The sequence below is a fragment of the Canis lupus genome, chromosome 1, assembly GCF_048164855.1.
Source record: "Canis lupus baileyi chromosome 1, mCanLup2.hap1, whole genome shotgun sequence".
NCBI classification, from domain to species: domain Eukaryota; kingdom Metazoa; phylum Chordata; class Mammalia; order Carnivora; family Canidae; genus Canis; species Canis lupus.
The window spans coordinates 107,767,344-107,779,566 of NC_132838.1; the positions used below are offsets into that span (position 1 = coordinate 107,767,344).

General features: G+C 44.4%; 1 protein-coding gene and 1 long non-coding RNA gene across 8 annotated transcripts in view; one reads left to right on the forward strand and one right to left on the reverse strand.

The window, feature by feature from the left end:
- The window catches only part of TRPM4 (transient receptor potential cation channel subfamily M member 4), a 42,614-nt gene that overhangs the window by 3,170 nt on the left and 27,221 nt on the right, over window positions 1-12,223 (reverse strand). For 5 of the 7 annotated variants that reach the window (XR_012005276.1, XM_072771606.1, XM_072771626.1 and 2 more), the window contains 4 exons: window positions 8,763-9,194; window positions 3,588-3,720; window positions 3,282-3,456; window positions 2,875-3,052 (listed from right to left, as the gene is read on the reverse strand). Coding sequence is in view for 5 of the 7 variants with exons in the window: in XM_072771606.1 (XP_072627707.1) it covers window positions 2,875-3,052; window positions 3,282-3,456; window positions 3,588-3,720; window positions 8,763-9,194 (918 nt within the window). In the remaining 2 variants the exon portion in view is untranslated. Of the gene's footprint in view, window positions 1-1,368; window positions 2,770-2,874; window positions 3,053-3,281; window positions 3,457-3,587; window positions 3,721-8,762; window positions 9,195-12,223 lie in introns of those variants that run through there. The other 2 variants (XM_072771618.1, XR_012005273.1) reach the window with 2 other exon arrangements.
- On the forward strand, window positions 3,575-9,826 carry LOC140602397 (uncharacterized). The gene is made up of 3 exons (XR_012005341.1): window positions 3,575-3,698; window positions 8,636-8,830; window positions 8,940-9,826. It is a non-coding gene; the product is annotated as an uncharacterized lncRNA (long non-coding RNA).

Below are 12,223 nucleotides of genomic sequence, written 5' to 3' on the forward strand. Positions count from 1 at the left end.
GAGTGCCTCCCTTCAGCCCTGGGCGTGATCCTGGAGTCCCGGGATCAAGTCCAACATTGGGATCCCTGCATGGAGCCTGCTTCTCTCTCTGCCTGTGTCTCTGCCTGTGTCTCTGTGTCTCACATGAATAAATAAATAAAATCTTTTTAAAAATAAATAAAATAAAATAAAATAGCACCCAAATAAGTGGAAAGACAACATGCGTTCATGAGTACAAAGATTTGATATTTGATATCACAAAACTACCCAAAGCAATCTACAAATTCAACATAATTCTTATCAAAATTCCAACAGCCTTTTTTGCAGAAAAGTAAAAGCCAATCCTCAAATTCATATGTGACTGCAAGAGGCTCTGAATAGCTAAAGCAACCTTGAAAAAGAACAAAGTTGGAAGACTCACACTTCCTAATTTGAAAATTTGCTACAAAATCAAAACTGTGTGGTACTAGCATATGATAGACATATCGACCAATGGAATAGAAATGAGTCCAGAAACAAACCTATATATCTATGAGTATTTTGGGTTATACTGTGTCCCCTTTCTACTACACGAGATATGTTGATATCCTAATGTCTAGATTAAGAACGTGACTTATTTGGAAGTGGAGTCTTTACAAAGGTAAGTTAAAATGAGGTCATTAGGTCTGGTCCCTAATCTAACATGGCTGGTGTTCTTATGAAAAGGGGAAATTTGGACACAGACATGCACACAGAGAGAACATCATAGGAAGATGAAGGCAGAGATTGCAATGCTACATCTATAAGCCAAAGACTGCCAGCAATCCACCAGAAGGTAGGAGAGAGGCAGTGAACAGACGCTCCTTCACAGCCCTTAGAAGGAACCAACCTTATCCATACCTTGATTTTGAACTTACAGCAACCAGAACTGTTGTGGAAAGTTTTCTTGATATTTAAAAGCACTCAATTGTTGGTACTTTGTTAGAGAAGCCCCAGGAAATTAATACAATGTCCAACTGATTTTTAACAAGGGTGACAAGTCCATTCAAATGGGGCAAAAATATTATCTTAAATGCAAAGACCTGGAACAAATGGATTTCCACATGCAAAAAGAATGAAGTTGGACCCCTACCTCACACCATATACAAAAGTAAGTCAAGGGATACATGGGTCGCTCAGGGGTTTAATGCCTGCCTTCGAACCAGAGTGTGATCCTGGAGTCCCGGGATTGAGTCCCACATCAGGCTCCCTGCATGGAGCCTGCTTCTCTCTCTGCCTATGTCTCTGCCTCTCTCTCTCTCTGTCTCATGAATAAATAAATAAAATCTTTTTAAAAATTAAGTCAAAACAGACAACAACTTGAATGTAAGAGCTAAAACTAAAAAAATAATAATAATTAATTTTAAAAAAGAAATTTTAAAAAAAGAGCTAAAACTATAAAACACAGGAGTAAATCTTTATGACCTTGAATTTGGTGATGGGTCCTTAGATATAACACCAATACTACAAATATTTAAAAATTTAAAACTTTTGTGCATCAAAGGAGATTTTCAAGAACAGGAAAAGATAACCAACAGAATGGGAGAAAATATTTGCAAATCATATATCTGATAGGAGTTTAATATCCAAAATATATAAAGAACTGCTATAACAAAGAGACAAACAACCCAGTTTAAAGACAGGCAAAAGACCTGAATAAACATTTCTCCAAAGATGTGCAAATGGCCAATAAACACATGGAAAGATGCTCAACACCATTAGTCATTAGGGAAATGCAAATCAAAAGCACAATGAAATACCAGTTCATACTCCCTAACTAGAATGGCTACAATTTTTTGAAAAGGAAAAAAAAAAAAAAAAACTCTTGGAAAAGGCTGTTGAGAAATTGGAACTGTCATACATCGTTAACAAAAACAGAAAATGGTGTGGCTACTGTAGAAAAGAGTTTGGTTTCAAAAGGCTAAACAGAATTATTGCAGCATACCCAGCTTCTAGTTTAGACGTAAATCCAGAAGAAATAAAAACGGAGACCCAAGCAGGTACATGAGACCTAATGTTCATTGCAGCATTAGTCACAAAAGCCAAGGGATGGAAATGACCCGAGTTTCCATGAACAGATGAACGGATGTGATTGGCTGATACAATGGAATATTATTCAGTCATAAAAAAATAGAGCACGGTCCATACTACAACACGAGTGAACACTGAAAACATTATGCTAGGTGAAATAAGCCAGACAGAAAATTTTAAATATTGTATGATTCCACTTCTATGAAACCTCTAGACAGCAAATTCCTAAAGATAGCAAGTTAATTCAAGGTTACCAGGAGCTGGGGATAGTGGAGAATGGGAAGTTAGTGCTTGCTTAATGGATACACACTGTGTTCGTAGTGATAAAAATTTTTGGAAATACATAGTGGTAATGGTTGTAAAACATCATGAACTTCACACCTTTGAATCTGTACACTTAAAAATGGCAAATTTTATGTTCTATATATTTTGCCACAATAAAATTTTTTGTAATGTTCAGCCTGGGCTCGGGGAGAAGATCGGAATCCACAGTCCAGGTCAGGAGCAGAGTCTGAATTCTGGGACTAAAGAAATAATTGATTAGGCTGGGATCAAGAATCATTATGGAGGGGATCCCTGGGTGGCTCAGTGGTTTAGCACCTGCCTTCAGCCCAGGGCGTGATCCTGAAGTCCAGGGATCGAGTCCCACTTCGGGTTCCCTGCCTGGAGCCTGCTTCTCCCTCTGCCTGTGTCTCTGCCTCTCTCTTTTTGTGAGTCTCTCATGAATAAATAAATAAAATCCTCAAAAAAAAAAAAAAAAAAAAAAGAATCATTATGGGGTCAAGATGGGATGGAGAGTCAGCTGGGGTCAAGGGTCATGCTGGGTGAGGTGGGATCAGGCCTCACCTGAACATGGCGATGAGCAAATTGAGCAGCAGAATGTTGGCCACGAGCAGGAAAATGATGAGGAGGAGAACCACCAGCCAGTTGGCATAGAGCGAGATACACGAGCCTGCCAGGACCCCCGCCGGGCGTGCCCAGAAGCCCTGCTCTGCCGAGCAGTTGGCATGCTCCATGAGGGCCACTGTAAAGGGAGACACTCAGAGATGGGGCCTGGGAGGCAGAGACCCAGAGAGAGGGAGACAATCCCAGGGAGAGAGCGAGGGTCAGAAACCTAAAGAGACAGAGGAGGGGCAGAGACCCAGAGGCAGGGGTACTCAGAGACACAGAGACTTAAAAGGGAGAGGTACAGAGACCCAGGGCCCTGGGAGGGGGGCTCCAAGCGAGGGCCTTAAGCCCTCATCCCTCCATACCATCCATGTCCTCCTGGGGGATCTGCCCAAAGATCTGCAGGTAGGGCCGGTAGAAGACGCGGCGCAGGACATTCGGGAGGTCACGATCCCGGGGCCTAAGGAGCCCCTCCGTGGCCACCCCGTAGGCAACCAGCCACACGCCGAGGAAGAAGAGGAAGAAGAACACGTCCTTCATCTGTGGGGGAGGAAGAGGTGACCGGGCCTGGCCCCGCCCCACCTGGCGAGGCCCCGCCTCCACCCTGCCTGCGCACGCACCCGCCCCGCCCCTTCCCCTCTGGCCCCGCCCACCCGGCCCCGCCTCCTCACCATCTTGTTCACGATGACGATCTTGGGCCCCAGCTGTTTGTTGACTGTGAAGATGTGCAGCAGTCGTAGCGTGAAGACCATGAAGTCGAGGCAGAGGACGGTGCGGCCCAGGTCAAACAGGCCAGGGGTCAGCCTGGGGTGCGGGGAGATGCGGTAGGGGTCATTCAGGGGACACAAGGTGCAAAGGAAAACCCAGGTCTTCCCAACACCAGGCTTGGGGTGACCCTGGAGGGGCCACAGCCAGGACACTCCGATTCACCCAGGGTTTACTCCGATTTCACAGCGCCAGGCTGAGCTGTGCAAGGCGCTGGCACCCATTTAAAAATGGCTGCATAAATCACAGCCTTGGCAAAAATTTGGCAGGGCCCTGTAACAATCAGAGTTGGAAAAACTGCTAGAATATTTCTCCAACCTATAAAAGGCAAATATAGAAGAGTTCCAGCAAATGATTAAGCAGAGACAAATGACCTTACGGGAGAGTGGATAAAGAGAACACACATTCACAGAGGAAGGTGAAATAGCATCAGCAATTCCTATGGAGAAAATAAAAAAGTATATCCCATCACCTACTTGAACTCTGAACAGATTAAAAACCTAAAGTAAAAGGCAAAGGACACTAGGTGGTTCGTTAAGCCTCCACCCTTGATTTTTGGCTCAGATCATGATCTCAGGGTCATGAGATCAAGTCCCCCACATCAGGCTCTGGTGCAGAGTGTGGCGCCTGCTTAAGATTCTCTCTCCCCTCCAAATAAATAAATAAATAAAAAGATTCTCCCTCCTACTGCCCCTCCCTTTTATCTTTATAAAAATAAAAGTACTTAAAAAAAAACCTAAAGACCAAAACATTAAAATATGAAGAAAATATAGAAGAATTTCTTCATGAGCTTGATAGGATATCACAAAACAAAAGCCTTCTCGAAGTAATATGTATAAAATCACAATTTAGGAAAAGACTGATGGATTTACTTTGAAATATAAAACTTCCATGCATCTAAAGGTAACATAAATATGATAAATGGAAAAAGGCAAAAATATCTGCCAAAAGTGCATGGCCTAAATTGGATCACAAGGGAACCTGAGACAAACTCAGATGGAGGCAAATCCTACAAAATAACTGGCCTGGACTGTTCAAAAGTATGAAGATCATAAAAGCCAAACAAGGATCGCAGAACCAGATTGGCTCCTGGGACAGAAGAAGGATACCAGTGGGATAATCAGTGAAATATGAGTAAGATCTGGTTTGAATAATGAAAGATGTTGCCATCTGAGGATCTGGGTGAAAGGTGTTGGAGGAATGCTTTGTGGTGTTTTTGCCACATTTTTTTAATAAGTCTTAGGTTATTTCAGGGTGCAAACTTAAAAAATAAAAGAATGTTTAACATAATACACAAAAGTAAAAAGACAAGCTGCAGACAGGAGTTATTTAGAACAAAACCACTAAGAGTTACGGGCACCTGGCTGGTTCAGTTGGCAGAGCATGTGATTCCTGATCTTGGGGTTGTGAGTTCAAGCCCCATGTTGGGTGTAGACATAACTTAGAAATAACATATTGGGGTGCCTGGGTGGCTCAGTTGTTTAAACATCTGCCTTCAGCTCAGGTCATGATCCCAGAGTCCTGGGATCAAGCCCCACCCCCTGCTTGTGCTCTCTCTCTCAAATAAATAAATAAAGATATCTTTTAAATAAATAAATAAAAATAAAATCTTAAAAAAACAAAAACACCAAGGCTTAGAAGAGCACCTACCCATACACATATACAAGAGATCAACAAACATAAATGAGTGTGTATTTTCTAAAATGGCAGCAAGGCTATGAAAAGACATTGACGAAAGTACAAGTGGCCATTTGCTATGAACAGATGCCCAAGCTAACTAGTAGTCAGGGACGCATAAATTTTAAAAAGAGAAGTCATTTTTACCCATCAGAATAGGAAACAAAAGAATCTAAAGGTTAAATTGAGAACTACAAGGTTTTAAAGATTGAAAATACCTGGTATTGTCAGGCATGTCCTCAAGGGACTCCCTCTTACTCTGAAGATGGGCGTGTATGCAGGTGAAGCTATTTTACAAGGAAATCTATCCACATCAAGAATATATGTACCCGGGAAGCCGGGGTGGCTCGGCGGTTTAGCGCTGCCTTCAGCCCAGGGCCTGATCCTAGAGACCCAGGATTGAGTCCCACGTCAGGCTCCCTGCATGGAGCCTGCTTCTTCCTCTGCCTGTGTCTCTGCGCCTCTCTCTCTCTCTCTCTCTCTCTCTCTCTGTCTCTCATGAATAAATAAATAAAATTAAAAAAAAAAAAACTAGAAACAACCAAAATGTCCATCTGAAAGGGGCTGGGGCAAAATAAAGTGACTTATCCATTCAGTTCTGGAGATCATCAGGAATTTCTCCCTTATAAACAGAGAACTTCAGATATTTTTTTATGCAATAAAAATATGCAATAATTCTTCCTTCACCTAGAAAACAGTGAGCTTGACAAAATGTCTAAAATATCACCAGTATTCCTAAAGCACATGGCCCTTTCATGTCAAAAGATACTTTAATCAAAATACAAGAGAGAAACAGAAGCATAGTGTCCTGCAAAACTCTCTTATTTTGCTATTGGAATAAATTATTCATGCTGAATTACTCTGTAGTATTTCGAACACAGCACAGAGGAAGCAAGCCTCTCTGTGTCAACGGAGAAGGGTTGGGAGTCACTGCTGTCAACAATCCAGATTATAAACCGGGTGTCAAGACCCTTCAGACCTTGGAAATAGTCACTAGGTTGTGCCCACAAAGCTTTTTGTCTGCTCTCCTCAAAAGGAGGGTATCCTAATTGCTTTTTTCACTAGAAAAAAAAAAAGAAACCTCATTAGCCAATATCTGATTATAACTTCATGTTACCTTGAGTAGAAAATGAGACTTTGTGGCCAGACTTTTGGCTTAATTTCTACCTCTTGAAGTTTTAGAATTTTTGTCTCACGGCCTTATGAAAAGAACTCATTCATTCCTCACATTGTGGTGAGGAGAAGTCTGTCTTGTCTGATCTGTAGCCAATGACGGCAGAAACCCCTTCTTCTGGAATCTGGTGCCACATTTTCAACGACTAGGGTCTATTTGCAAATACTGACATGGAAAGCATGTCAGGATGTCTTAAAAAGGAAAGAGAAAAGGTTGCAGAAGAATATATGAAATAGAATGTCATTGGTTTATAAAAGTATGTGCATCTGTCCATGTAAAAGCATAGAAAGAAAAAAAAAAGCATAGAAAGAACAAGCGGAGCATGCACCAAACTCGGAGACACAGAGAAGAGAGCAGGAGTTTTGGAAAGACTTGGTTTCTGTTGTATGGCCTTCATTTGTTTAATCGTGTTCACTGCAGACACATTTCTGCATGTCTTTGGTAATAGGCTGTGTTTCAAAGATAAGCTTACGGGAGATGCGATGGATGTGTCTTGAGGAGTTCAGAACCTTGGGTGAGGAGAATGACCACACAAGCCATGCTGAGAGCTCTGTTTGGGAGGGACCCAGAGTCTGGCAAGGGTAAAGGAAGACTTCCAGAGACGAGGCAGCAAAGCAGAGGCCTACAGGAAGTGTAGGCGTTGGCTTGGCCAAGGAGAAGACAGAAAAGTGTTTCAAGAAGGGGAACAGCACGTGCCAAGACGCAAAGACAAGACAATCATGTTTTGAGGCACCCTTTGCCCTCTCTCTGGGAGCCACACAGTATGATCTGGAAGGCATGGAAAAAATGAACTAACATGACATGCCACAACAGAAAATGTTTGAGGTGAATTCCTGACAATTTAAAAAAAAATATAAATTAGCTAAGAGATAAGAAGAAACAGGCAACAAACATTCAAGCTTCCTTGGTAAGGCATGAATCTGTAGGGGTGCCTGGCTGGCTCAGTCCTAAGGGGCATGGGACTCTTGGTCTTGGATAATGGGAGTTTGAGCCCCACGTTGGGTGTAGAGATGACTTAAAAAATGTTTTTAATCTTAAAAAAAAAAAAAAAAGTATCTATCAAAATTGACCCAGGAAGAGTGGGCACAAATGACATAAAAGCCACAAAGTAATATTGACAAACACAGACTAGATTTTGGCAAAATTTAAAAAAAAAAAAAAAAAAAAGATTTTGGCAAAATTTGATACAGACAACACCAATGATGAGCCAAATACTTGTTGTACAACTTAACCCAAATAAGAATTCACAAAGTCAAAATAATTTCAGAAACTGAAAATGAAAATGGCTAAAAGGAGTGTAACTGCCCTGCGTATAACTGATCAAGGAAGTTTGCAGAACCTGTAACACACTTCCCTGATAAGAGTTCATCGGTAGGAAAAAAAAAAAAAAAGAGTTCATCGGTAGGGCCACCTGGGTGGCTCAGTGGTTGAGCGTCTGCCTTCCGCTCCGTGGTGATCCCAGGGTCCTGGGATCAAGTCCCTCATCAGACTCCCCGCAGGGAGCCTGCTTCTCCCTCTGCCTATTTCTCTGCCTCTGTGTGTGTGTGTCTCCCATGAATAAATAAATAAATAAAATCTTTAAAAAAGAGAGAGACAGAGAGCTCATGGGTACAGGTAAGATTCTCATTTCACTGTTAAAATTACACAGATTCAAAGTATTTAGGATAGAGGTCAGAGCCCCTGTCACTGTGAGGTAGGAGTTGCAAGCTGCTCTGAGGGGCTAGAGTCTGGATGAAGAAAAGAGAAAAAGATGGGCTGGCCAGCACCAAGCAGCACCCCCAGTACCAGGCCCGGGGTGCACTGGGCAGCCCCGGGAAGCAGGCAGGGCAGATCTGGGAGTAGAAAGACCCTTGTCGGGGATGGGCTGGAGGAAAGAGGGGAGTCCAGGAGGCTGGGGTGAGGGGGCAGGTTGGGGAGGCAGAGGGGAGGGAGAGGGGGCGCCCCCGCCTGGCCTGGTGCCTGGGGGAGGACTGCACTCAGCCGTAGGGCCAAGACCAGGGACCAGAGAGCAGCCCGCCAACCTGTAGATCTAGAGAAACAGCAGCCAGGGCAGTGAGGTCCCAGCTCTAATCCCTAATCCCATCCCACTGTCCCTAAAACCAGATGCCCAGGGGCGAGCGACCCATTAGGGCCATCCTGATGTGGTGCTTTCATTTCGATCAAGAAGGAAGAATCACAAGGGGCTGGAGCCCAGCAGGGAGGAACGGAGGCAGGTGGCCGGGACACTCACCGGCAGCCCACGCCCAGGAGGAAGCAGGCGAGGGCCACCAGGTCGCACTGGTTCCAGGTGTCTGAGAGGTAGAGGCTGAGGCGGCGGCGCAGCGGGGTGTGCTGGGGGGTAGGCCCGGGCCCCCGGGTGGTCAGGCTGCCCCAGCCGCCACCCAGACCCTGCCGGAACTCCTCGCAGAGCAGCGTGAAGGCCCAGAAGTAAAGCAGCAGCTCCAGGGCGCCGGGAGCCTTGGGCTGGAAGTCCATGAGCAGCACATGGGCGAAAAGCAGCAGGAAGAGGAGGTAGCTGACCACGTTGCCCATGAAAGCAGTCACTGGCGCCCCCCAGAACTGAGGCCAGCGGCGTAGGCGCGGGGGGCACCTCCTGCAGCAGCCCCTGGGCCTGCGCTGCCCCAGCACCTGCACGGCCGTCTTCTCGGGGGGCTCCGTCGGCCTGGGGGTGAGAGGGAGGGAAAGAGAAGGGCTCAGCCTGACCTCTGAGCCCCTGGTCACCATCATCAAGACCTCTCACCTTTCACATCTGACCTCTAACCTTGCCTGACCTGAAACCAAGTCCCTGTCTGCCATCTCCTTGACTTTTGATCCCTGTACCTGACCTCTGACCTCTGAAATCTACCATCAAGCCTGCTGACCTTCCATCTCTGACCTTCTCCACCATCTGACCTCTGGCCCCTGTGATGACCTCTGACCCTGGTCTGACTCCAAATCCCTCTTTTCATCTTTATAACCTCTGACATATGTCTGACCTCAGACCATCTATCTGACCTCTGATCCCCTCACTTTCATGACCTCGGTTCCCCAGGGTTGACAGCCCTGTACCTGAATATTAACTTCTGACCCACAAATTCTCATGTCAGATTGTCTAGCCCAGTGTTTCCCGTATCTGACCTTGGACCATACAGCCATATGTGGCTTCTGAATTCTGACCTTGCTCCACTCCTATCTCTGACCATTCTCGTCCCAGTTCTGACCCTCTGTCCCAATTTCATCCTGACACTTCATTCTGACTTCAAATCAGAAATGCCAAAATGAATAATAATACAAATAATAATAAACCCAACAAGCTAACAGGAAAGATAAACTGGTCTGGTGAGGCATCTTCTTTTTATACACCAAGCAGGAGGATAATAACCCCAAAGCAGAAACAACCCAAATGTCCATCAACTGACCCATGGTCTATCCATACAACAGAATATTATTTAATGCTAAAAAGGAATGGAGAACATTATGAGTGGAGAATGTGAGATTACGTTACGAATGGAGAACGTAGGATGAGTACTACAACATGGAGAAATCTTGAAAACATGATGCTAAGTTAATGAAGCCAATCTTAGAAGACCACATAGTGTATGACTTCATTCGTACAAAATATCAGGAATAGGGACACCTGGGTGGCTCAGCAGTTGGGCGTCTGCCTTTGGCTCAGGGCCTGATCCCATAGTCCTGGGATCAAGTCCCACATCAGGGTCCCCGCAGGGAGCCTGCTTCTCCCTCTGCCTGTGTCTCTGTGTGTGTGTGTGTGTGTGTGTGTGTGTGTGTGTGTGTGTGTCTCATGAATAAATAAGTAAAATCTTTTTAAAAAATGTCAGGAATAGGGAAATTCATTGAGGAAGAAACCCAATTATTGGCTGTGAAGGGTTGGGGGGAGAGTGGAGTAAGGAGTGATTGTTAAAGGGGTACAGTTTCTTCCTGTGGTGACAAAAACATTTTAAGATTGACTGTGGTGATGACTGCACAATTCTGTGAATATACTAAAAACTAATTATAACACCTTAGATGGGTGAGTTGATTGATATGTGGATTTTATCTCAGTAAAATGGTTCTCAAGAAAAGGAAAGGATTAGGGATCTCTGGGTGGCTCAGCGGTTTAGAGCCTGCCTTGGGCCGAGGGCATGATCCTGGAGTCCTGGGATCAAGTCCCACATCGGGCTCCCTGCATGGAGCCTGCTTCTCCCTCTGCCTGTGTCTCTGCCTCTCTCTCTGTGTCTCTCATGAATAAATAAATAAAATCTTAAAAAAAAAAAAAAAAAAAGGAAAGAATTATAAAAGTGAAAGAAAAGTGAGATGCAGAGAGGACAGAAATTTCCCTAAATTTAAGGGAAAACAGACCCGGTATTTTGCATTTCCCCTTCTGTGTGGTCCTGGGAACAAGAACATGTGGTCAGAATGCTCCCTGCCATTTCTATCTTGAATCAGGCACCACCAGGCCACACCGATTCCTGGACTCATCCCAAGCCTCCTTGGGGGAGCATCAAGGAATCCATCCTTTTACAAAGCTCGCCATGGAGGTAATTCTCCATAGTGGCTAAGAGCACAGCTTCAGGAACAAGAAGATCTGGGTTCGGGATCCCTGGGTGGCGCAGCGGTTTGGCGCCTGCCTTTGGCCCAGGGCGTGATCCTGGAGACCCGGGATCGAATCCCATATCAGGCTCCCGATGCATGGAGCCTGCTTCTCCCTCTGCCTGTGTCTCTGCCTCTCTCTCTCTCTCTCTCTGACTATCATAAGTAAATAAATAAAAATTAACATGCTGAGCATTGTTAGAATTCCTATACTATAAAAAAAAAAAAAAAAAAAAAAAAAAAGAAGATCTGGGTTCAAACCCCAGTTCTACATACTTAGCAATCACATGATCTGAGTAGTGCCTTGGTGATTTCATCTGTGAAACGGGGATAATAATACACCCTATTGCATAGGGTTGTTGAGAAAATTAGATAAATTGATTTTATTTTATTTTTTTTAAGATTTTATTTATTTATTCATAGAGACACAGAGAGAGAGGCAGAGACACAGGCAGAGGGAGAAGCAGGCTCCATGCAGGGAGCCCGACATGGGACTCGATCCCAGGTCCTTAGGATCACACCCTGGGCTGCAGGCGGCACTAAACTGCTGCACTACTGGGGCTGCCCAATAAACTGATTTTAAAAAGGATTTAGTACACTGGCTACCCTCTGTAAGTGGCTACTGTCACCTTCCTTCATCACTGTCATGGTGCTAAAGTTGGGAACTCACTAGGCAAGGACATTGTTACTGATCCTGACACCGGGGACTTCTCTCCAACCTTTTCCAGTGGTTTCAGTTTTTTTTCTTAGTTTTCGCTTCTATCTTGACAAATACACTGTATTCATTGTGCATTGTCTCAGAAAAATAAGTCTGCATAGATATATTTCTATTTGCTCCTTGAGGTATGTAGTAGGTTTTACAGACATCTGGCTTCTGATCATGTTTCTAACAGTTACCAGAAACATTTTTTCTTCTGGGATACTGGGGGCCGGGATTCCTCCCTTTTCTCACCTAAGTGGCTAAAGTAGAAATGGAAGGTAGAAAGATAAACATAAATGTGTGAGTCTTCCTCTCTTCTTCTATTACCAGAGACTTAGACCCTGATACCTACACACCATTCAACAAAATAAATGAGAAATGCATCGATAACAGCCGCGGCAATAATAAACTCCACTGCTTGA